The sequence below is a fragment of the Bactrocera latifrons genome, unplaced genomic scaffold (assembly GCF_001853355.1).
Source record: "Bactrocera latifrons isolate USDA-ARS-PBARC rearing strain unplaced genomic scaffold, ASM185335v1 scaffold_37, whole genome shotgun sequence".
Classification (NCBI taxonomy): domain Eukaryota; kingdom Metazoa; phylum Arthropoda; class Insecta; order Diptera; family Tephritidae; genus Bactrocera; species Bactrocera latifrons.
In genome coordinates, this window is record NW_017537012.1 from 1,778,824 (window position 1) to 1,805,290 (window position 26,467).

Below are 26,467 nucleotides of genomic sequence, written 5' to 3' on the forward strand. Positions count from 1 at the left end.
ATCGTATATTTTGTTATATTTATTATATAAAAAAAAAATTTTATTATATAAAAATATATATTTTATTAAAAAAAAAATATTTTGTTTTGTATATTAAATTTCCATTTTATATTCCGTTATATTAAATTTTACATATGTTACAGTTGGCTTTAATCAAAAACTAGTTTAAAATTTGTACAATAAGTAGCTTTATTGAAATCAATGAAATTTAAGGAAAAATCTATATTCGTATATATATTTACGTATCTATATATTGGTCTGATTTTTATGAATATTTTGCATTCTATTTACAATTCACACGAAATATGCATTTCAAAAGCCATATATTGTTTTCCTTCAAACTTTATTACATATTTCCACAATTCCTTCTCTGCCACTATTTTCTCACATTTATGCGATATTTATGCATTTAGTATGTATGACGGTTTTATTATTGTTTTGGGTGCATATGTTTATTTTCTCTCTGGCAGTACTTTTTATATTCTAAAAATTTTTTGTATTTTTGATTTTACGTATACACATACAAATGAAATTATTCAAATAATTAATGACTAATTAAATTAACAAAACGTTGGAACATGTAACATTTATTCAATTGACACGCCCGCAATAAAATTTTACAACACATTCATATTTCAGATAAAACGATACGAAAACAAAACCAACTTTACTAAACAACTAATCACTGTTTACACTCTTTCTGCAGGTAATGCGTTGCACCAAAACAATTGGTTGCATTTCCGGCACATTCCACTTTGGGTCAACAATATCATTACCATGAGCAATATCAAGCATATTTAATCGCTCGCCTTCCACAATGTAATCCTCATTCGGTGAGATGTCTTCAGTTAGAATCATGCGCTGCAATTGTTCCTTCAAACGGGGTCGCAGTGTGTGCAAACGTTCATATTCAGAGAAATTCCAAGTTGAGCGCGGCGAAATTTTTCCACAATTTTGCACAACATAATCACTATCATAATTATCAACGTCATCAGGGGTCCAATGTGTACGCGTATTTGAAATGTTGTTATGCTATTTTCGTTTACGATTGGGAGCACGCTCCACGTGCTTCGTACGCGTTGGCGCCTTTGTGGTTGTTGATTTTGAAGAGCAATCTATAAGCTTGGGACGACTATCAGCATTATCGCGCTTGTTCTTAGATTGCATTGCTTTAGTTTTAGTTAGGTTTGCAGCGGCCTTTTTTGCTTTCACTTTTTCAGGTGATTCGAGTTTTGGTTCCTTACGACTACGATTTTTGACACTGCCTTTTGGGCGACCACGTTTACTTGTGGTGGTAGCTATAAAGGCGTCTTTTTCTGTATCTTCTTTTTCCAAACACATTTCCACATCAGGTGGCACGAACACCTTAATCTGAGACATGTTATTTTTCGAGTACGTACGCGAAATGTTGCCTAAATTCACCGGTGGCACAACAGCGCTCGCTGGCAGTACCACACAACGTTCCACATCCACCATATCCACGTTAGTCGGTTGTAAACGGCTACAACTATATACAAAACTGCTATTCAATTCACCAATACTGCTACCGGCGCGACTCCGCGCTGTTAGCGGTGATTGTGAATTGTTGCGTTTTTGTATGTGATTGCGTCTACGTGGTGGGGCATGCTTAGCCGTTGGCTCAGTAGTGGTAGATGGTGAGCTACCACCACTGTTTTGGCCGCCATTATTTATACCGCTACCGGCGCCAGCCGTTGCACTGCTATTCGTAAGTTCTYTAATATTTTTAGTAAATGATGTAGCATTCGATGGAAATTGTATAGCTAGAGATGATTCAGAAGAAAATGTTTTACGTCTTTGTTTTATTATGTCTTTAGCAGAACTTTCATTTTTATTTTCCGGCAGAGTAAATTCATCGGAAAATTTGCGCGCACGCTTGCGCATGTAATATGAACTTTCTGTCAGGTGATGTGTTGTGTCTATTTGACTATTTTGTACCCACATTGCCGCCTCTTCTTCGTTGGGTAATGGTATTGACATTCCGGCGGTGGTATTGAGAGTATTGGCATTAGAACGTTTTGTTGGCGTGTAAACGATCTCTTGGGTTGAAGATACTTCATGATCGGAGGTCGATATTGCTATAAACGGAGTAATTATGAAATTAGACAGTGAATTAATGCCTATGTATCAAATAACTTGGGAATTATCGATTATCGACTTTGAATACTTAATTAATTTAATAGTTTTTTCGGAACAAATAAAACTTACCACTTGCCGGTGCCGGGGAATTTGCTTCTACCTCAAGCTGTTGTTCTTGCGGTGGTGACAAACTGTTATTAGACAAACCTTCGCCAATTACAATAGGCTCTTGTTGAGCTTGTAAAGGTGCATCTGCTAAAGAGATCATGTGTTTCTGCGCTGGTTGTGATACTTTAACTGAAACCGTTGCTTCTGTTGAGTCGTTTGGTTTAGTAAACTCGTCTCTTATTATAAGATCTATTGGCGATGGGGCGTGCGCGTTCTCTTTTATCATTATTTCCGGCAACGCTGGTGTTGGTATCGATATCGGTGCAGACTTCGGCTGTTCAGCCTCCGGTGCTAAATCGGCGGTGGGTGTGGGCGCAGGAGTCGGCGCTGGTGTTGATATTGCTGGTGGTGTAGGCACATCACGACTTTCGCCATTAAGCAAGTAAGCTGGCAAAGTTGGCGTGGCTTCGAAACTCATCAGCGTCATTGTGGCGTCCTTAATCACATGCACAGTGGTGGCATCGACAATACTTTCCAAATCGGACATTTTATGTACACGCTTTGACAATTGCAATAACAAACAATCACTGTTCGACTCCTCACCACCTGATACGCCACCTGTATCATTTGGCTTTACAATGATGTCATTAGAAGTTTCAACTACTCTTTTTTTTTGTTCATCAATGGCTGCATACGCGTCGACTGACGTCATTGCATGGCTTTGAGTATCGTTAATCAAACCAATCGCAATCGTTGGCTCAGCCATACATTGCAAATCAGAGGAAATGGATTCGTTGGACGTTTTCTTTGGCAAGATTAAGTCCACATTTTCAAGTCGGAATTCAGTCGTGTTTTTACAGGTTTCGGAGTTTGCGGTTGTTATCGGTCTATTCGCCAACATTGTGAGACCCGAAACGGCAACCGCCATTTCCTCGGATATCTCAATATGCGTTTTGTCATTAATACCTTCAGGCATTAAATTATTTGACTTGTCGAACGCAGCGGGACCGACAGATCGCTTTGCACTAGATTCCACAACTTTACCGAGCAATGGTAACTCCGCAGCAGGCGGTTCAATAATAGCTAAATTAGATGCAGTGTTCAAGACGTTATTAGCATTTAGCACCGTTGATTGGTTTGTAGCTGCGACCAGCAATAAATCGCTCAAAAGATTATCCTTCACATGACGGCCAGGTGTAACGTCTACAACTTGCGTAACGATCGCGCCATGTTTATGAGTTCTTTTGTGTTTTTTATTGTTAACATTGTCGCAATCAACGTTCATGGAATTATTTGAGTTGGGTCCTTTGCGCTCATTTATAATTTTGACATCTTTACTCGCGTGTTTATCATTCTTCGAAGGCTCTGGGGAAAACTGTTTTTGTTTTGCGGTGTTTTCACTATGAAGCCCACGCATTTTATCCGCTAAAAGTTCGCTAGACTCAATAGGTAGTGTGCTACCTTTATGACAAAGCTCATTGTTATCAATTGCTAAAGTAAAACCAACTAGTTCTTTCGTTTCTTCAGTCCTATCACATTGTAAGCCGTCTTCAACATCTGCCTTCGCTGGCTTCGCATTTTTACTGTCACAATCAGCAGCATTATCACATGGGCTTTCGTTAGTCCGCAAATCGGATTGCACTTTATTTGTATGCTTTTCGATGTTGACTTTTAAAACCTTTAATTTTTTGTTGCTTTGTTGCGTTTTTTTTGTGTGCTTTCGCCGTGATCCTTTGCTAATACGCCCTTCAGCTGTTTGCGTTCCTTGATTATATGCTATATCCTTAGCTGACTTCAGATGTATGTTTTTATCTTTTGTATCGACAGGCCGTACAAAAGATTCACCCATTTCGTACAACTCTTTTTTAAGTTTTTGTTTCAATAATTGCACTCGCTCATGTTTATTATTTTCAATTTGAGATTCTGGTGTTGCCGTGCCTGTATTTTCAATGAGCGCGTTAGCAACTGTATACGTTGCGTTAGCCACACGTTCCTTTAAGAGAGTTGGCTTGGCAGAAGTTGGCATTGAAATTCTATCGCTGGTTTCTTTTTCAGGTGATTTCTCTGATGTAGAATTCGTACTTGAATGCTGTAAACGTTTCAGCCGAACTTTTAATGTTTTTGTGAAACTTCGCGGCGATACATTTAGCAACCAAGAGGGTAAACCGGTTGTAGGGAAGTCTGTGTTACTAGTGGGATCTTGCATACTACGTCGCACCTCCACACGATTGCGATTCATGAATATTGACGGTGATAATGATGGCGCGCGTTGTAAACGCGTTTTAGATGATGTGGGGGTAGATAATGGTGATGAACAATTAATTAACAAATTATCTGTAGTTCGTTCGGTATGCATTTCGGACTGCTTCGTCATATTATAAACTCCACGTGTGGGTGTCATTGATCTAGCACAACGTGTATACGGTGGTGTTGTTGCTAACGCTAGAGGGGCCGGTATTTTCGGTTTTTCCTTGAAACTCGTCTTACTGGTTGTTGGTACTACTGCTCCCGATATTTCCATGCCTGTCAATTCTTCAGCTTTCGGCAAGCTTTCTTTGGTTTGTGTTGATATTGCAGCTATATTAGTTTTTATTGCTTTACTTCGTGACGATGTACTCGGCACTCTGCTTTTTGGCGTGTTCGTTAATGTATTTGGCTCTGCATTTGCCACTCCGGTTGTCGAACGAACTGAAGTTGTAGATTTTTTGTCCAACACTGGTGCAACGTTTATATTTTTCAACGCGACAGAGGTCCTATTCGCTTCATCGCTTAAAGGCATAGCTTCAGCCGCCAATTCAAAAGTGTCGCCTATTACCGATTGCATTATAGCAGCACTTGTTGTATCTATGTCCTTAGCAGACGTCTCTTCATCATTTGAGCGGTTGGGCGTCGTAGAACGGCTTCGGACTTTTGTGTTAGTTTTGAATGTTACATTTCTTTCTCTAACCAGTAAGCGTTTGCGATTTAAAATAGTCGGTGATTGTTGTGGTTGATGTAATTCTGTGTCTAAAACCGTTTCGTGCGCTGCGGTTTGCTGCTTTTTAATTTGTGAAATTTCCGCCTTCAAGCGTTTACCTTCTTTACGTTTTTGGTTTAAGATATTCTGGAACTCTTGTCGTTTTAGTGCGCGCTGGCGTTGCATTTCTCTTTGTTTCTCCAACAATTCATTAATGAAAGCGACCTGTTGTCTCTTATACTTGATGACCTCCTCATTTTCTTTCATTAGCACAACGCATTTCTTATTCAACTTCGGATCAGCTGCTGTCTCGGGTGCAATAATAACGGGACTACTGGCACGTAAACTGGCCGGTGATGTAGAGTGGCTACGTGGTGATTTGGTCGGTGATTGAGAATTGCAGATAGACCGTGGCGAGTTCATAGAATATTTACTCGTTTCCGACATTGCAGTCGTTTTACGCGACATATGCATAGACTTTGGTCCAGCTTTATATTTAGGCTTGTTTAATTGTGTGGTGTTGCTGCCGCTATTGCGTGCTGCGGCGCCACTGGCCGGTGTCGGTTTCGAGATTTTATAACTGCTAAATAGTGTTGCGATTGCGTTGATATGCTCTAAATAAGCCGGAAATATATAGAAATTTGTATGTGTTAATTGCAAGTAGATTATAGTAAAACTTTAGAATTAGAATTAATTAAGGCATTAATGAGGAATGCTTTTAGAACAATTAAGAAAATTTGATGTGTGTTAGATTTGTCAAATAAATGGAAAATAACACTCTCAAAATATATATGCACAGTTATTAGTTGGACGAGGTAGGAAAATTTAAGTACACATCTTTTAAAATATTCTAGCCAATGGGTTCGTCAGATTTTGTCAAGCTAATATATTTTTTTGTTTGAAAGCTATATCTAATAATTATGACATTTTTGAATAATTATTCTTAATGCGTTGCCATTTTATTTATGCATATATTTATAATTAGTTAAGGCAGACATAGTATGCAGAAAACGGAATGATAACATAATGTGACGAAAAGTAAAATAATTAAGTTTGTTTCTAAATTACTAGGTGTTGCTAGCTCTCAAGAAGGAGAGGAATGTGATAATTGGCAGGTCTGTAAACGAGAAGAACGATTTCAAAATACTCCCCCAGCTGAACACAGTTATTCAGATTACCTCTTTTGAACTAAATATCTAATATAGCAGATGAGTGCAATGGACATATCAGAAAAATAAAGAAACAGAAAAGTAGTATAAATTCGAAAGGGAGGATTTTTAATAATCACATCATCTCAATATTAAAAATTAATAAAGACCCTTTTTTCAAAATTATAAATTATAAAAATAAACGAATTCAGCGAAAATGCGTCAAATTTCGTTTGTTTAACAGCTATTTTCTGCCAGCTGAAAATTCATCAAAAGCTTCTTCAGCTATTTACGCTTTAAATTTGTGCTCTCTTCTGCTAGTTTCTACTAGTTTTTCGGGTAAGAAACGCTTTTCCAGCAGAAACTTTGCTATGTAGTAATAGTTTCCAGTTAAGAAACAAACTTAGTGATAGTTAGCTGTGCAGAAGCGTAAATATAAAACCCGGTATCCGAGTATATGTAGCAGCTGATATACGCATTTTCGTCAACAATTATTATAATAATAATGGCAAAACTTAAGAAAAATTTTATTTCCTCATTTCAATGCCAAACCAATATATTATATATCTGCCGAGAACCATAACAAATTTCATCGATACAATTTTGTAAAACTACAACGTGATAGAAGAAAGGGGTTAAAAAATTTTAAGTACCAGTATCGTTTGTTTTGTTTTACAAAATTGGTTCGAACGTGCGTTGACTAGCCTAAATGGGCTGATTATAGATTTATCACAGATAAACAGTTTGTTATGCAAAAAATGTGTTATGCCACATTTCTACTCAAGTCCAATTTCATAGTAATTAAGTAATACTACCAAACACATAAAATGTTAACTCAATATTGACCGACAGATATTACACAGTAGCTAGATATTTCATAAACCAATATTTAGTATTTCAGTTCGTAAATTAATTATTTTACCAAAAAATTTGTTGCAGCAACTTTAGTTAAAATGACACGAAAATACGTTTGAAGTTTAGTTGCATAATTATGAAAAACATTTTGTAAAGCGCCACATGCCACACTACTAATTGCACATATACATTTTGGTTTTTATTTTTGCGTTTAGAATTTTCAAGAATGTATATAAAAAATATGTAGAAATTATAGAAAAGGTTGTAAAGTACACTAATTTTAACATCTAGGTATTTACCAGGTATATGATGAATAGTTGTAGGTAATACAGATTTGCGTTCTCCATAGAACAAGGTAGAGTAGTTTGCTTTTAGTTTGCCCAGATAAATATAAGAAGGTAAGCGGTTTGGTATCGCAGTAATTAAAGCTAACAAATTCATTTTCTAACTTTAAAATATTTATGAACAATTATAGAAAAAAAATCAATCTTATCAGTTTCAGAAGCTTACGGCTAATGCTTGTAGTTGCCTTAATTATGCTTATTTATGTTTGAAGTAGCCTTAACCGATATAAATATTAACCTATATAAATATAAGAAAACACATAAACATATACGATTTTTTTTAAAAAAAGGTATACAAATAACGTCCAAGACATTAAATATTCAAAGTCTAAACGTCTCAATGTTGCTTAATGTAAATTTATGTTTTCTTACTCTGCTTAAAATAAGTTGTACTAAAAGTTAAATATTTAAATTAAATGATTAAATTAATGTTTTCTAACTCTGCTTAAAGTAAAATATACTAAAATGTATTATATAAAATATATTTGAGCTAAATATAATTGTTCGATCATTTTTACGAACGTGTAAGAAAGTTGAAATTGATTATTAATTATTAAAATAATAAGTACGAAAGGAGCGTAATATTTTCTTGTCATGTTTTCAAAGTGTTCAAAATACAAAGATATAAATCTATAACTAAATTACTTTTAGATGAACTGTATTGAAAAATTTGTTTACAAGTAATTTTGTACCTAAAAACTGAGTTGGTAAATTTTTGACTAAATCTCAAAAATTTGCAGAAGTACAGCTTAAAAATATTTTTCTTAATTCAAAATATTACAATTTTTTTTTATTTTAGCATTAAGAAAATTCGTTCTTGTTGAATTAATAATACATTGGGTTGAAAAGCGGTGGTAAGTTATTTACAATGGTTTATCTACACTCAAGATCAAAATTGACCCTTTCGCGTGGTAAAAATAATTGCCAAACAAACTCTAATTCACATATAAAGATAAAAGTTCGAACGAATATAAAAAAAGTTTGTATTAATCTAAAAAGTAAAAATATTTATCGATTCAGTTTGTGTGCGAGTTTATATAGACCAGTCCGGGTCAATTTTGATCTTGATTGCATTTCTAGGTTTAGAAATTCACTAGAAATCAATGGCAAGTTTGTCTAAAGTTGACGCTGAAGAAGATAATAAAAAGGCTCACAATAAATTCTAAATTGTAAAAAATTGTTCACTGTTATCTTTAAGGAATTCGTAAATAATATTTGAGTATAGTAGAATACAATGAAATGTGATTATACATATAAACTTATATTGAAATCCGTTCAAAATTGCTATTTTATATAAATATTAAAAAATAAAATATAAAATACTTAGATATTATTTATAAAGTAATAGAGTAAATTGCATCTTGCCGCTTTAACTTAGTATATTTGTATACAATCCTCGCCCTAAATAATAAAAATAAAAAAAAAAAATATCTAAACAAGTATAATTACATTAAATGGAATTTATTGCCAGAAAGACTTTTTCAGTTTCAGTGCGCAATTCACAAATATGTCATGTAAATTAGGGCTTCATATCCCATGGAAAAATCGCGTTCACAATGAGGTAAAAATATTTATGCCAAAAAGTACAAATAAAATATCTTTAATGTTAAATAAAAGCTTAGACTTCACTGACGGATTAATGAGCATGCCTTCTAAAGCAAAAAAAAAAAATAAATAAATGGCAAACTATTTGTTGTTAGTTTATATTGAAATTTGCAGCGGTTACAGCTACAATTTATAGAAGGCTAAAATTAAATATCCCATTAATGGAAAAAATTCACATTGCAGATTTCTCTTTAATTAAAGAAATATAAGCTGACTTAGAAGAAGGTCTCTGGTTAAACGAGTTTTTTAAATATCGACAAAACGAAAAGTATTATTAAATAACTCTTCGTGCAAACTAGTATATCATACATTGTTCTGGCTGTCGTTAGTTGTTTGTAAGTCAGGCATATGGAATTGTGACAGGTGTTGTTGTTGCTGTTGACCAACTGTAGCTGTTGGCCTGACACTTTGCGAACTATTAGACTCAACGGCATTAGCCATATTTTCGATGAAATTCGCAGAACTAGCAATTGAGGGTCTTAGTTCATGTGKCGAACAACTAGGCGATAACTTTGTAAGAGGTGGCGGTGGCGGTAATGGTGTTGGTTGTGGCGTCGCTAAATCATGCGATTCATTAGTTAACGTGTGATGAGTTGCTGGTAATATTTGTCGAACTTTTGCATTTGTTGACTTGTTTGATTGCAGTTTATTACGAGCGCTCGCATTTGGGCTTGCCGCTGCGTTTGGTCGTATTTTTGGGCACTCACTTAATTTGGCATGCTTTTGCGTTGCATCGCAAGCGGAAGTATTCTCACCTAAATTATACTTTCGCGGGCGTCCACGTTTACGATTAACTGTGACATTGGAGGCTGGTGTGTTTGGCGATGTTGGCGCTTTGATGTGAGAAGGCTTTAAAATTGGCATTGGTGTTGGTGGGCGCTGTTGTTGTTGTGTTAATAACGCTTTTTCCCGCTCATCGTTGTACTGGTGTTCAGCTTGCACCGGTAAAATTGGTGTTAATGTGGTGTACACTCTTTGATTTTGTGATTGTTGTTGCGCTTGTGGCTCTTGCAATACAGTTTGAAGTGGTGTTTCCTGGCGCAAGCAGTCGAATTCTGCTTCCTGATTGTGTTGTATATCACCGATTATTAACGTACTTGCGGGTTCTAGTAGATGTATTGATTGCTGTGGTGTATGCTGCTGATGTTGCGGTTGTTGCATTGTTATTGACATACCCTCGTTAGTTATTTGTGCATCATTGTTAAGCATGTAAGTGGGCGTAACAACAGTTTTCGATAATGCATTTGCACGCGGAACATTACGAAAGCTGCGCAACAATTTTGTAGTTGATGTAGTTGTAGTGGGGGCAACAGCAGCTGTAGTCGCTCTACTCGCGACAACTTCAGAATTTTTTATTATAGCTTGCAGCTCAAGTTCATTTAGTTTTAAGTTATCGCTAAAATTCGGTGGTGCTTGTAAGGTGTGCAGCTGATAAGGATATTGCACTGGTGTTTCTGGTGTCGTGTTTAGTGGAATGATGGCACAATTCGACAGTGTTGTACTTGCAGGTGCAAAATGTGTACGAGTATGTGGCGTCGTTAGTATATATCTAATATTATTATGGTTATGGAATAGACCAACACCACCGGACAGCATGGAATTCTGTGCATATTGCTGTGAAAATAATGGTGTATTACTAACACTATCAATACTGATGTGTGGTATTGGTTGTGGCACGTGATTTGCTTGACTTGACGCTTGCAGACTGGCGATGGGCTGAGGTTGCTGCTGTTGACACGGTGTTGATTGTTTGTAATGCAATGTGGTGGTGGGTTTGCATTCTACAGTCACTGAATGTGGAGTGTGACGATAATGAATGGTGGATGAGTGACTGTGTATTGGGGTGCTACTATGTTGCACGTGGCTTACTTTACTGTTGGATGTGTTCTGTGTATGCGACTGCGGCGGGACTGCTACAGTTGCCGCTAAATTACCACACAGAGCTTTCGATACTTTTTCTACACGTTTACTTGCCATCTTTTTAGTACTGGAATTGGCATTGGGTTTTACGTTAGGTTGCGTATGCACATGCTGATAATTATCGTTCTTGCGTTGTATCTTTTTGGATTTTTCGCTCTTTGGCGACACTGCTGCCACTAGATTGCTATCAACCGTAGCTATAGCATGAGTTTTAAAAGTTGGCATAGCATAACTTTCAATTACAGTGTCACCCCTATTGTAGCTGCCGTTAGCAGCTATTTCGTCAATTATTACTGTATGTAAATTATCATTAGTAACGTCTAAGCGCCCAGTTGCGCCATGTTCATGACTTTGGGTAACATTTTGTTCATATACAACWTCTGTACAATTCAGTGGCTGCGTTACTTTGTCAGACGGTTTTTCATGTGACCAAGATACAATTTTATTTTGATCGCCCTCAGCATTTCTGCCGCCTGCGCTCTCTAAAGTCGTTTGAAAGGCGTTTTCAAACCGCTGTGCATTTGTATTTTCATTCGTGGCAAGTATGGTGGCGTGTTCGTCAAAATTGAAAGCGATCGCATTCTCATAATTAGTGGCGCCGGCATCTGCTGCAAATGGCAGCGCATCTATATTTGTGATTTGTAATTCCGTATTGGGTATACTCGTTATTAAACCGCTATCTTCTACATGCTGCCAATTGCCGGCATACAACTGTAAATTTTGGAAATTTGCATTGATAACTTGAAGTGGTGGTGGTACCTGTTGACTGACCACTGTTTCACCAATATCACTACAATATTCCATAGCATGTGGTGCATTAATTTCGATATCATGACTAGTATCAATCAAATTGGTGGGATTCACCACCGCCGTTGGTATAATAGTTGAATTGTTAACATTTGGCGCAACATGTGCACACTTTGTTGTAGATGTTTGTGTTAATTGCTTGAGCAAAGCATGTATACGCGCACGAATACCCAGCACTGGTGACTCTTGCTCCTGCAGAATGCTTAAGGCTAAAGATAGGCTTTTCACCATTTTCGACATGCTCGCCGTCAATATAATACATTCATCATTGTCATTTAGTATCGATATGGTGCCGTCTTTGTGGTATTTCATTAGAAGTGGTTCCGAAATTGCATTGCCGTCATCGTCGGATTGTGTGGCTTGTGCGAGTAAGGCGGCGTGCGCTTCGGCTAAGGCCTGCTTATCAACAAATAAATTTCGTGCAGAGTCTATGATGGCGGGCACATCGATAAGCGTCATTAATTTTTGTAAATACTTCTCAAATTGACAGAGATTCGCGTAACGTGCTGGTGTGGTGGTATAGGAAACTGGTATAGTCGCCGCACCTTGATGCATATCAAATTCCACCGTGGTGCAAAAGTTCGCTGTGGTATTCGTAAGAGTAATGTTCGGCGTTTTCGGCTCTTCGCTTGTTTTTGGCGCAATTTCACGCCGCTTACGTTGCGGCGTAACAATTTGTACACGTGCAGGCGCACGTACGCGTGCTGTGTTGCTGTGTGTTGTTTGCGTTTGTGTCAGTGAGCTGAGACTTGGGCAGGTTGTGAATGATTTTTCATCATTTGTAGACGTTGTTGTTGCACAATTATCAGTTGTACTAGCTGTTGTAGTTATTGGAAAGTTTTGAGGCGCAACACTGTGTGGTGCTAAGGTTGTTGCAGCGCTTGTAGGTTCGATGTCTGGAAAACTGAATATTGCATTGGGCTTGTCATATATTGTCTCAATAGTTGTTGTAGACGGTTTAATTAATGGTAAAATTGGTGATAAAGTTGCTGGCTTTGTCAGCTGCTGTGACTGCGTGTTTGTGGGCATTGCTATTATTTCGTTATTTTCCAAGGATTGTTTGGATTTGTTGGTTGAGCATATTTTGATTGTTGGTACAACCGTTGCCTGCGTCTCATGACCAGTTTCAGTAGTTTGTGTTGGTTTTGTTGCAGCAATATTTGAGCTTATTTTTAGTGGTGAAGTCATGCCACTATCTGTTGTTGCAGTATGTATTTGTGGCTGCGTAAAGTTGTCGTATTCTAGTTGATTCATTTGTTCGCCAGCGACCTGTAAATGTGCTGCATGCATTGAATCCTGTTCGCCAAAATTAAGTTCGTCTATTTGCGCCAGATCTATAATGCTTTTTCTATCACTTGGCTCTGCTTGATCTATGTTAATTTCACAATTTGTAAATGTCGGAATGTTATTAACGTTCATATCCGTAGCCACAAGCCCATTATTTGGTATTGTTCCTGAATACAACTGGTAGTTATTTGAGTTTGTTGGCGCTACAGAATGTGGTGGATCGCTGGTAAATTCCACAAATTCATTTTGATTTAAGAGGGAAGTATTGAAGTCGTAGGCACTGTTGGATATAGGCGGGGGCTTAGTTAGATTTATTGGACTCTTCGGAGGACTAAAATCATTTATGAACTCTTTGGATTCTTGTTTAATGTCCTGAGTACTGATTATATCATCGTTGCTTATATTAAAATTATTTTCTGCATATTCCTTTGTTGCAAACAGAGTGTCAGTTGTCTCAAAACCACTGACAGTGTCAGCATCGTTTAAACAAACAGTCACCAGGAATTGATCATCATAATTTGATAGCATAGCTTCATTTGCATTATCATTAAAATTATCATTGCTATGTTGAAAACTCATTAAGTCTTTTATAACTTTTTCCTTAATTTCCGAAGTGGTAATGTTTTTAGGACCAGCTGATAAATCTGTTGCAGTTACATTCTTAGTGTGATCTGTATGATGATCTTCGTTCAGTGTAAGGCCTTGATGATCAGGAACTAGAATATGTTGCACAGGTGGCACTTCAATGTCATGCAGTTGTTCTTGAATAGTGTTCATGATGTGTTCCCCCATTTGCTGTTCATTTGTCAGTGCTTGAGTATTATGTTTTTGTTCGATAGTCTCTTGAAATTGCATATTTGTTACCGCTCCATCAGTTTCAGTATTAAGATTAACAACATCCTGTTGATCTTCCAGCGTTGCTCTTTCATCTTTTATGCTTGGAKCTTTTATTGGTGTATCATTTCGATCTTCTAGCAACGCTCTCCCAGCTGTTAGGTTTTTTGGTTGTTTTGGTTCATTATTTAAAGCCTGATCTGGTTTCTCTACCAGTACTGCGGCAGTTTCTGTAATATTTTCAGCTTCTTGAGACATAATATTTATAGCCTGGTCATTTGGTTTTTCCAGTAATGCTCTCTCTTCTGTTATGTTTTGGCCAATTGTTGATATGTCATTTGCAGTCGGATCTTTTTGATATCTTCGTAAAGTATTGTCAACAAACTCACTTTGATCCGATATCGAATTTTCAAAAGTTTGAATTTCGGTTCCTAGCTGAAGTATAACTTCTTTTTGCTGTTGTTGTACCATATCCTGATCTCTGGAAGCATCCTTTACATCCGTGTTCTGTTCGCTACTCGGTATAAGATTCTTATCAATATCATCTCTAGTGTGTTGTTTAGATTCAAATACTACATCGCGGTTTTTTTTATATAGACTATCCGCTATTTCCATCATAGTTTGTTGTTCAGCTATTGTTTCCGGCTTGTTACTGTTGTTGATATCCGTCTGGTTATTAAATGAATTTTCATTTGTCGCCTGTAATACTTCATTTGTTCGAGTGTTTATTACGATTTCCTTTAATTTATTTGAAAGAAAAGCGTTTTGTTCCTCTTTTAGTGCGTTTTCTTCAATTTGTTGTTTAAATGTTGATTCCACTCTTGTTTTGTTTTCAAAATCCGTTTCAACACTTTGCATTGTTTCATTTGTGTTTTTAGGTTTATCACTTCGATATTCTTCTATATAATTTGTGTTACTTTGATAATCTCTTACTTGAATATCTGTAATTGTTTGCGATTCAACATTCTTCGTGTTGTTAAATTCGATATTTTTATTTCTGTGCGCCTCTGTTGCCATATTTGCTAATTTATTTGGTTCATATGAATTGCTGCCCTGTGATATCATCGTCATAAGATCGCTATGTTCTGACAAAATCACTGCAGCATTACAGAAATCCTCTTCTAAAACACCAGAGATGTTTCTTCTCTTCTTTAGTGGCAAACTAGGTGAAGGACTAAAACTCTCACAAGCGAGTAAGTGCTGACTTACTATGCTATCTGTCGTAGCAACGTTTTGCTTGTTTCCTACACTTTCAGAAAACTTCGATTCGGAAATTTGTTTATGTCTTGGAATACTGCTCGTACTAAATATGTGCCCAACATCAGTTTTAAACTTGGCATTTCTTCTGGCTAAAGCCGCCAAAGCCGCTTTGGAGGTTGTTGGTTTTTCGGATAAATACCAATTTTTAGAATGAATACCCATTATCTCGTCAAATCTTTTTATACGGGCGATAGGTATCGAGACTTTCAAGCTTGGCGCTGGGTATTGTATATCACTATTTGTCTTAGGAAGTACTTCAGTATCCCCACTGACTTCGTTTGGTATATCATATTCATTTCTTATAGACGTTTCTAAAGGCTTTGTTGCATAATTATGTTCCAAACTAGTAGCTGTATCCATCATAGTAGTTGGTATTAATTCGGAAAGCAAATCGTCATTGCCCATAATAACATCATGTTCTAAATCTAACAGCGACAAGTCTTGGAAACTTGTACTTGTAGTGGAGAGTAATTCGACTACCTGGGCCTGCGATTGTACTACTTTAAAACTGGTCGGTTCATTTTTATACAAATCAGTAGCTGAGTTTACCGTTGCTGTAGTGCTACAAGAACAACTATTCGCGAATGAACTCGAGCTATCGCTGGCCGTAAAACTAAATGTAACGCTACTACAGGGTGGTGTGCAGACATCGGTTGGCGTGTGAATTGCCGATGGTATTTTTAAATTAGCATTCGCAATTATACGCACCGAATGATTATATTCTTCTAATAGCTTATCAGCTTCCATATTGGTTTTTAAAGTGTTTATAGAATCGGATTCGTTTAGATATTCATTTCTATCGGTTATTTGCGAAATACTCAAATTTATATTGGAATCTTTTTCCATAAATTCAGCAACATCTTGAAAATTCACATCACTTTTGGTGTCCAACGTTAAGCTGGTGAAGTTAGATATATCTACTAGTGGCGGTGCTTCATTGTTTTCTGGTAGTATAGCTGAGTCCTCATTGAAAATAATTGGCGCGGACGTAAGCTCATTTGTTAATATAACTTGCTTCGATGGAGATTGTACGGTATTCAGTTTTATACGATTTCCAATTTGATTTGAATCATTAGTTTTAATAAATTCTTTGCTCATTTCTTCAACGGAAAGCAACGCTCTGGTTTCCTTAAAATCAGCTGCTGAAGAGTTTTCAGCAACCTGTGTTGCATGCTCCTCAGTTTGGTCGCCAATAAAAGCCGTTCTTTCAGTATTACCTTCAATTAGGACTTTTTCTAAAATCGGTGCGCTTTTATCTGCATCACTTTCTGTTTTAAAAGAGTTCTCCGAATCAATTGTTTTAATAGGTTTGCCTTCATTTAAGTCCAATACACTTGGGTCTTGGAAATCGGCTCTGAAAGCACTTTCATCGAGGAGTGTTACAACATCCTGTCTATTCAAAACTGAGTCCTCAATATAAGCTCTTCTTTCAGCGCAAATTTTATTTACATCTTCATCTACAACACTAGTTTTATCCGTTGTTAAAGTTTTATCTAAATTACTAGTTTTCATCAAATTTCTCATATCTTCACCTGAAACCAATGCACTTGTTTCTTTTGTAGCACATATTGACGAGCTGCCATTGAAGTGTTTTACAACCTCTTGCGTGTTGGAAACTGAATCTCTAGTAAAAACCTCAGTTTCGTCTGTTCTTTCTAAATTTACCTTTTCTAAATCAATTGTTTTAATACAATCCAATACACTTGCAGCCTCAGACTCGCTTGACCTATGACTTCCACCACGGGGTATAATGTCAGCCTGTGTTTTGAGTTCTGATTCTCTAAAAGCAGGGTAACTTTTATTTACAGTTTTCTCGGCCAAGTCTTTATTTTGCGTTAAACATGATTTTTGGCTTAAAACCTCACCACTAGTTTCATTACTATTTTTAATTGAAACCGTTAAATTTACATCATTGGCAATAGGTATTTTATCCATGATTACTGCGTTATCTGGTTTCATACGATTATCGGTTAATTGTAATCCTTGATCATATAGACGTTTTGGATCTTCCACTGTGATTTTATCATTGGCTGGTAGCGACTGTTTGCCGTCGTTTGTTAACGCGCTTTCTTCCTTTAGCGCTGCGCAGTTACTTTCAATACTATTTTCGGAGTATTTTAGTTTCGCTTTCTCTTGTATTTTCTCATCCTCTAATTTTTCCTTTTGTACCACAGCTTTAACTGTTGAATTGTGATTTAATGCAACTTGATTTCGCTTAGGATATCTCTTATTTATGCTTTTCACTGTTTCCGATTCTTCAATAGTTTGCTGTTGTAGTTTGTTGATTTCTTTGGCTGAACTGAGGTTTACAGGTTTTAAATTTTTGAGGACGAGGGTAGGTTTTACGAAAACTGTCTCAAAAGTAAACGGGTCGCTTTCTGCATTTTGCGCTGTTGTCACTGTTTCATTGCCACTATTTTTTGCGACATTCTCTCGTTTTTCGATTTTCATACGCTTCGCCGAACGCTCTTCAGGAAAACAAGTGGGTTCAACTGAAAGCATTTCAAAATCGTCAAGCTGTTTATTTTGTAATATTTTGGCAACAACAGGCGGTTCAGAATGCGACTTTGGTGACAATTCTAAAGCACAATGTTTTCTTAATTCTTTCAAGTCATATATTTCTTTATTACTAAAAGCGGGTTCTTTACAGCTTTTTGGTTCAAGAACTTTTTCGCTTACTATATTTTCACATTTTCTACGTTTCGTTGGTGTATTCTGTGCCAACGCAGCATGCACTTTGGATTTTGATTTTCTTCCCCGTGCAAATGGTTTAATCGGTTCAATAACTGCATTCTCCGTGATCATTTGAAGACTTGAATTGAGTGCTGCGGCAAGTCTTCTTGTTATCGGACGATGTGACACATCACCGAACTCCGTTTCTAAATTTAACTCGTTCTGCGCTGTGCTTACTGGTGGCTCCTTTTTCTCGACTTTTGTTGGTACTTTTGCTCTTGCTAAGCGTATTTTTATACAGCGCTTGGTACGTGTATTGTTGACAGGCTTTATGGTGTCTATGCTTTCGGGTGGGGAGGCTCGTAGACTTGTATTTCTGATCACTTTCCATTGCTCAGGCTTGCGCAAACTGTATCTCTTTCTAAACGAAGACTCGCCAACGCCCACACCAACGTTGGAAAGCTCGCTATCCGAAGATGTAGACTCTTTTGGGCTATGTTGTGTCGGTGCTCCTACACTGACTTTGTTCGTTATTACTAAATCCGAAGTGTTTTTATGCAAATTTTTTACAATATTTTGATTTTGTGCTTTTGTGTTAACTACGACAGATTTTGCACTTTCGCTAGTAGATGGAATCTTAGTTGTTGTTGGCTTTGGCGTTCGGGGTGATCTACGTTGTTCTTTTACTTCGTACTTGGTACCTTGTTTATCTTTTAGTGTACTTATGAAGCTTTCAAAATGTGAAAGAAACGTTGAACCCGGTTTTGGCGATTTAGAAACAAAAGAAACATTGTCGGAATTTCCGGATTTTTTGGTGTCTTGCGAACTTTTGGAGATATTCACTATTTTCAAGTTACATGTTGCTGCAGACTTGGCCGAATCTTGGATATGCTGCACATTGTCTCTCAAATTAAATATCTGCATATCGTAATCGATAGTTTGCGAGACTTGAATGTTATCAACAGTAACAGCAGTAGTTTCGAGTTGTTTGCGAGAAACTTTCTGGTGCTTATCGGCTTGCGATTTGGCACGAAAAACAGCATTGGCGCTATCGGTTTCGATAGCATTATTAATAATACCGGTCTGAGATCTTAACATAACATCCGATTTGATTTTAATATTTTCTGCAGAACTTGTTTCAAAAGCAGACTCCTTGCATTTCGTCTTAATATGCTCCACAATTTCACGATCAGCCACATGCTCGCCATATTTTTGTACTGCAGCTTCGGCGAGCCGCTCCAAATTAGTTTTGGGACCGTCACCACTAAAATAAATGCTATTTGACTCAGTTGTTTTCGGTTTTACTAGTATGCAGGTATCACTTGTCCTTAAGCTATTGTCAAGCCTATCAATAACTTGTTCAGTTACATTCGCATTTGTTTTTGGCGTTACAAGAGCTTCTGATAGTGTAGTTAAATTCGTATAAGGCGGTAGTAAATTTTTGGCATCACCTGTGTTTTCATTGCCGTCACGGGTTTCTCTTTCAGCAGGCACTATATATTCAGATACTTGTGTAGTAAAGGTCAGCGCTTCAACCGATTTGACAGCTGCTACCAAGCAGGCGAGGCCATCGTTCTTTGCAATTGTAGGTTTAAATATGTCATTAGGAACTACCATTTTCTCAGTTTGAACCATGTCTACATTAGCATCAACACTTTTTGGAGCGATTTCTAAACATTCCCTATGCTCTATTTCATTGCTAGTAACTTTTTCTTTATCTACCTGTCCCATACTTGTATTTTCTAAATGAATATTGAAGCTGATATTCTGTTCCGCTTCAGTACAAGGTGTTTTTAAATCCGATTTATTTTCATTCGATCCTGCCATGCACTCTTCAAATACAGCACTTACCGTATAGTTAGATTTCCCACCGCTATATGTCGGTATATTATTTTCGCTTACATTAGCTGTCATTAGTGTCTCTCGGATTGTTGATTCGTCTATAATTATAGCGGTTGCATCAGCATTAATCGCCGTCATTTCATTTGTCACACTGTCAATTTCCATATCCTCTACGTGATATATATTAGTTGCAACGGGTATTTCATTTTCAGCCGATGAGTGAGTGGCTCTTTCTTGCACATCATGTTCCACAACACTAGTGACGATCTCTTCCAAGATTTTATTCTCACTTTCCTGTCTTAAGATATCCTGTATTATTACATTTGTTTCGGTAGTATTACGCCCGGCCTCAAACAGCAGCAGCTCTTCAACAACTTGGCCTTCTGTAAGTAACAGACTCTCTTCAGTTGTGGCAATCTTAGTAGTCGGTACAATGTTAGATATAGCAGCAACATCTTCGGGAATTTCTGCAGTATCAACAACATATTCTTTTGTTTCAGTTATATGCACTGCCAAATTATCTCTTGCTACTTGAGATTGAGTTTCTTGCGAATTATTATCTAAACTTTCTTTAGTATCTAAAGTTTCTTCAAACTCGTACTCTTTTGACTGATTATTACAGCTTTCTTCGATTCTGGTATTTGTTTCCGGTGTTATAGAATCAGTGCAATTCTTGTCTTCGTTTATTTTTTCCGTGTTACTTAAGCTCTTTTCCGCAACATCGAAATTGTTTTCCAAAATCTGTTCGTTCACTGGTTCCCAAGATTCTGTACATGTCGCAATATCGCTTTGCAATGTTTCAGTAAAAACTGTTTCTTCTTGGTTTGAAGCCTTGTTATCGGAGTTCTCAGTAGCGTACACATTTTCATCAACTTTATTAGGGCTTTGCCTAACAAGATATTGCGATAATACCGCGGTTTGAGCAAAACAATTGTTTTTTTCTTCTAAGCCACTTTTATTCTCACAAATCACCGTTTTTAATGTATTCTCGTCGGTAAAATCATCTACATGTGTTACAGACATATTCAATTCTGCTTCAATATCCAATAGCTTATCAGCATTTTCTTCGGCTGTGTCCACATTTTCGTTACCAATGATATTAGCCACCAACATCACACTTCCAACAACTCCCCCCGCATCAGCGTTGGAACTGGATTGTGTTGTTGTGTATTGGACTGATTTAAAGTTCTGTACACTACACTCGGTACTCTGCACATATGTCTCTGTACTCGTACTAGTACAAATATCACTACCTGTTATTAACTCCAAGGAATGTGCCCTATAATCCTCTTCTTTACTTGTGCTCTCTACATTAGCAATTGCTTGTTTTTCGCTACACTTTTCGTTAACTAAACCTATGCTATTATCGTCCTCTCCAGTGCTAGAATCTACATTAGGCCCTGTAGTTGTTGAAACATTCGAATTCTGCTCTTCTCTTTCTAATTGTTTTTCCAATCCTCTTACATTATTATCAACAATACTAGCAGTATTATCACGACTCTCATCGCCAGAAATATGCATAATGTCAACACTTTTGTTTCGTAATTTATTGGTTGATGAAATATCTTTTGGCCCAAGTTTCATTGTAGTGCTATTTAAAACATCACACGCTTGCATTTTGGACATATTGCTATTACAAAAGGATATACTTTTTTCGTAGGTGTTTTTACTTTGAATTGGTTGAGTAGAAACTAAATTCGTGTTTTTATTTGCACTAACATTAATGTCAATAATATCATCATCATCATCGGAATCAAGTATTATTGTGGAAGAACTTTTAGATATTTTCGTATATTTACATGTTTTAATTATGTCAACGAAATTCCTACCTTTTTGTGCCATTTGCTTAAGTGATTCGCTTGTGGAAGAGGTTGAAGATGACGGTGATGAGAAACGTGGTTGGGGTGAACTTGAGAAAATAGGCTGTCGACTGCTGGGTTGGATTTTACTAAGATGTATAGCTGGTTTTATCGGCAATTTGGTATGGGGACGACGGGTCGGTCCAATGGGGTTATCGTTGAATTTCACTTGTTTTTTGACCGGTTTGTCTTGGCCATGCTGAAAGAAAAAATATTATTTACATGCTATTATACCTTACAGCCGGGATTGGGAATTTTATAATTAAAGAATTTTGGATTGAAAATTAAAATTTATATTTTTAAAGCCCGATGTTGGGATTAAAAACTAATTTAATTTTTTACCAACATCCCAAAATTTTATTTTTAGACCGAATTTAATGCCGTAATTGGGATTACAAAATTAAGAAAATATTATTTCAAAAGTTAATTCAATTATTTTTTGAATTCATTATTTGCAACCCTAATTATAGTTCTTACAGATTTATGTACTTATATTTACCATTTGTTTCTTGCTATCTGCCTTGTTTCGTTCGTTAAATGTAACAGTTTTCTCTTTGCTATCTGCACGTTTATGACTGTTTGCACGCTCATACCCCGTAAAGAATTGTTGACTAGGCCGCTGTAGCGCCTGTGAAAATATAACTTTGCCTAGTGTTGTTGTTGATGACGATGCTGTAGATGGCAAGGATTGGTATTCATCATCTTCTTCTTCATCATCGGTGTTAACTTCTTTTCTATAATAGCCACCAACGCTACGGCCAGCTGAACCGTCATTAACAACAGCACTATCAGCACGTTTATTATAATTTTTTGTTGCCTTGAAGTTTAAACTCATTTCATCGCATGCATCGTGAAATTCTATATCTTCATTCCCGAAACGTTCTGGTCCAATGTCTAGGCTAAACCGAGGTGAATTCAACAAATGCATATTTTGTTTACCCCTAACGGTAAAAGAGTTAACAATGAGCGGTACTGTGGGTTCCGCCGTTGAGACAGCCGCCGACTTTTTCGAACCGACTGCTGCGCTGTCACCCTCACCATCACAATCTCTTGTTCTTTCATAAGGTTCTGACCTGATCTGATTTTTAGTTCTAGGCGCGAGGTAAGTTCTAAGACAATTGGGCGTAATTCCATTTGCTGATAGCGCCTCATCTTCAGATAACTCTTTATCATCACTTGTGCCACCATCGAGACTTGTGTAATCGGTATCGAAAGCATCACAATCTTGATATGATTCTGATGGATCTAGTATACTGCCAGAGAACAATTCGCCATCGGAATCAGAGTCTAAGCAAATAACCTTTTCCGACTCATCAACTTGCACTCTCTCTGCTGCATGCTCTTTCAGCTTAGTAAGCCATTCTAAAGGTTTATCTGCCGAGTCAAAAATTGACTGTTGATCATCTTCCTGTGTCAGATCCACACATTCGGTTTGGTCTGCTGCTGGTATTCTGCGGTATAAGCTCTTCGGCTGTTTGGATGCTCCTGTATAGGTGGCACCAAAATCCCAAAAAGGCGTATTTATAACTTCATCCTGGAAATAGAAATATATAACTTAATAATTACGTGTATATTTTAATAACTAAATTATAAATTTTTTTTCAATTAATCAGTTAAGGTTTTAGTCATGTACTCAAGCGAAAAAGCAAAGCGTAATCACAATGATGGCGACTAACTGCTCACCATTGTTTTGGCTATGATGTTCAACTTCAGCCTCAGACCTTTTACTTAAACATCATGTACAAAATAAAAGGTCAAGTTATTTGATTATACTTACTATAACAACTGCAATGTCATCTTCTCCGTCATTCAATGTATCATCACAAATTGCTGCCTAATGTAGAAAAAAATTATTATGCAATAAAATTATAATTATATATCGATCTTACATTTCTCAAATCATGAAAAAATTTTAGACTATTTAAGATATCTTTAACTGCATGCTTGCGTGTGTGTATCGTTGGTAGATGATTAGCATACATTGGATTTGCATGTAGCGTCTTGGTTGGGCACATAAAATGTTGGGCACGGTTAATTAGTTCTACTTGTTCAAGTGGATCTCGCAGCATCTCCTTCCATATATGCAATATTATAATGTATTGCACAAATAGCTTATCTGGCATTTCTTTTTGACACCATGTGTTACTGCTCGTGGCGATTTCTACCAAATAGGTGCTAAATTAAATTAATAAATTTTAATATTTTTGCGATTAATAATATACATGTATAAATGTTTTACTTGAAAAGCGGTTCCATTATAAAACGTGCTGAATATGTATCGGGCATGTGAAGGAACATTCGCAGTATGTTCTCTTTGGCCAAAGGCTAAAATTCATTAAAAAATAATAATAAATTTTGTGAAAATTGATGTGATTAACAATTAATAAACTTACCTCATTCTTAACCATTAAATGTTTATTTATGATGTGGGATATGCGGTGAATTAGCGCACATTTCTGTTGTCTTGTCAAATTAAAGGACAATCTTATTTCAAGGGAAGTATACACTGCGATTAGTTGGCTAATATGGTACAAATAGGCGCGATCCTATAAATTTCATGTACAAAGTAAGTTATATATTTATATATATATTTGCAATAGTTATTAATTTACCTCACGACTAGATGAACAAATTTCATGAAACAAATCAAGAAGTCGTATAATATTTCTCTTCAGTCTACGACAGAGTACAAGCGAGGGTCCCACTCTCTCGAATTCATCTCTACAACCACTGAAAAAGGTGTTACAAGACATGATTATTACTATTCAAAAAATTTAAAAGAATTATATTACCAAGTGTAAATCTGAATTAGCTCCAACATTTTTTTCTTTAGCAATGCATTATCTTTAACATCTGTAAGCGGTGTATGCAATAAAGCTTGACGAATTTGCATATGAGTTTTACGTATATGCGGAAACAATGCATCTAGGTATTCTTCAGGTTCTTTGGGTGGTCGTCTCATATGTCGCAAGCAGTCCGTTCGACGTCCACTCATACCTCTTGCGGCTCGGAGAGTTGAAGCACTTGTAATGCTTGATGGGGTGGGCGAACCAGCACGCATTTCCGACACTGATGTGAGATCTTCAACGGAAACTGCTGGAGAATATTCTCTTGTTGGCGCATGCAAATCTTCTGCTTGGAGGGTAAGTTGTTTGTCATAAAAAGTCTGTATTTGTGGACCAGCCACATTATCGTTTTGAACCTGTATATTCTCAGCCGATTTTCTGGCTATTGGACTGTCATATTTTAATGGAATTACTGGTCTATTAGATTGCATAGAGGATAGAGTTTTAGTATCTGCATTTATATTTTTATATGGCAATTCATTATTATCAAAAGATACAATTGAGTCCTCCGCGAAAGTTATTTCCTTAGCTGCAGCTGCTATCGCTACTGCAGATGTTGGCAATTCTTTTTTCTTTGAAAAGGAGCTTGTCGATGTTCCATCACATAATTGTACAATCGGCAGAAAACTGTCGATATCGCTTTGTTCTGCGGCCAAAGACTTTGGGCCATCATTTACGTTTTTTCTATTACTGGCGCAATCATCGTCATCTCGGACAACATATGTTGCAACCACCACTTTATCTGCTCTCGCTGAAACATTTTCTGTTAAATTATTTGTTTTGAAGTATTGTGAGGTGGCATTTTCGGTGTTTCCTTCGACGGAGGTGTCCTCAGGTTTTTTGATTTGTGAGGCCTCCTTATCCCACATGATGCTATAAATGCGGCGCCTGAAAAACATATTGAATAATTTAGAACTTTGCGTAAAACATATAAGCAAATTTAGAAGACTAGAAATTTTATATTTCGAATTTTTTCTTTACGTTTTCTTTATGTAAACAATCATGAAACATTAAATGGTGTTACAAACAATCTTTTCAAAATTAGGCATAATATATCTGAAATATTAGAGTTTTAAAGTATGATTTTTTGTACATTTATTTCTATGAGGCCAAGTGTTCAGCAAAAGTTTATTTTTAAATGTGTTATTTAAATTCGACCACCAGTCGTGAGTATAACTACACCCAGATTATACAAGTTTAACAACATTCAATATCCTAGTTACCGTTTTTTACTTTAAAAAGAAAATAAACATTTCCACAATATATTTTTCGCAATTGAGTTTGAGTACTTTTTTTTTGACCAGGTTAAGTTGTGCTCAACTGCTAAGCTTACCAGTTGAAAACTTACTAAACAAATTCACCTGTCCGCTGGTTTTCCCACTAGGGTACAATTATCTATATACATTTCTAGTTATTGTTGGTTTTGTTGTCGTTACTCTTTTTGTAAATGTTTTTGTTGATCCTCTTTATACTGTAATCGTTTAGAGAGCCATACTCTCACGTAGCTTTTGTTGCATAAATTATATTGGTATTTATTTTTAGAGTTTTAAATAATTCCACTGTTTGGAGAAAGCTCATATTTCCATTTTTGTGTACTTATATACAACCATCTAATACTAATAAATTTATGTAAATTACAATTATATACATTTCTCACTTCTTTCAACACTTCAAAATGCGCTTGAGATTTGCTTAAATCATTCCACTACAACTTGCCACCCGGCCTACTCGTCTCACCCCTTCAATAATTTAATAGGAGTGCTGATGGTTAGAAATTAAACATGGCGTCAAAGACTAGTGCTTCAATGTCCCATTCGACGCAAGAAGTATAGCGCGCTTTTCTCACAAACGTCTGAATATATTTATAAAATATATTATGAATCGCATATTTGCACTATTAAACTGTACTTTAGAATTAAATTTATAACTTTTTCTGGAAATATCACTGAAAAATGTAAGTGTTTGGCGCACATATACGGTGTTTTACTTTTTCTTGCAGAAGTGAAAATTTACATATATAAATGAA

At 36.5% G+C, this 26,467-nt stretch overlaps 1 protein-coding gene across 4 annotated transcripts; it reads right to left on the reverse strand.

The window, feature by feature from the left end:
- Positions 1-1,018: 1,018 nt before the first annotated feature.
- On the reverse strand, positions 1,019-26,435 carry LOC108971987. Of its 4 annotated transcripts, none has more exons than XM_018938372.1 (12): positions 26,099-26,435; positions 24,388-25,329; positions 24,208-24,325; positions 23,989-24,141; positions 23,835-23,920; positions 23,485-23,770; positions 23,373-23,429; positions 22,095-23,129; positions 21,566-21,794; positions 7,464-7,532; positions 2,227-5,775; positions 1,019-2,096 (listed from the first exon to the last, which is right to left on the reverse strand). In XM_018938372.1, exons 2-12 carry the CDS (start codon positions 25,308-25,310, stop codon positions 1,033-1,035), a joined length of 7,569 nt encoding a protein of 2,522 aa, XP_018793917.1. In that variant the 5' UTR covers positions 25,311-25,329; positions 26,099-26,435; the 3' UTR covers positions 1,019-1,032. The 4 variants fall into 4 exon arrangements, with proteins under 4 accessions (XP_018793917.1, XP_018793914.1, XP_018793916.1 ...); XM_018938369.1 differs by having other exon boundaries at positions 7,464-7,592; XM_018938371.1 differs by lacking the exon at positions 26,099-26,435 and adding an exon at positions 25,790-26,086 and having other exon boundaries at positions 7,464-7,592.
- Positions 26,436-26,467: the final 32 nt, after the last annotated feature.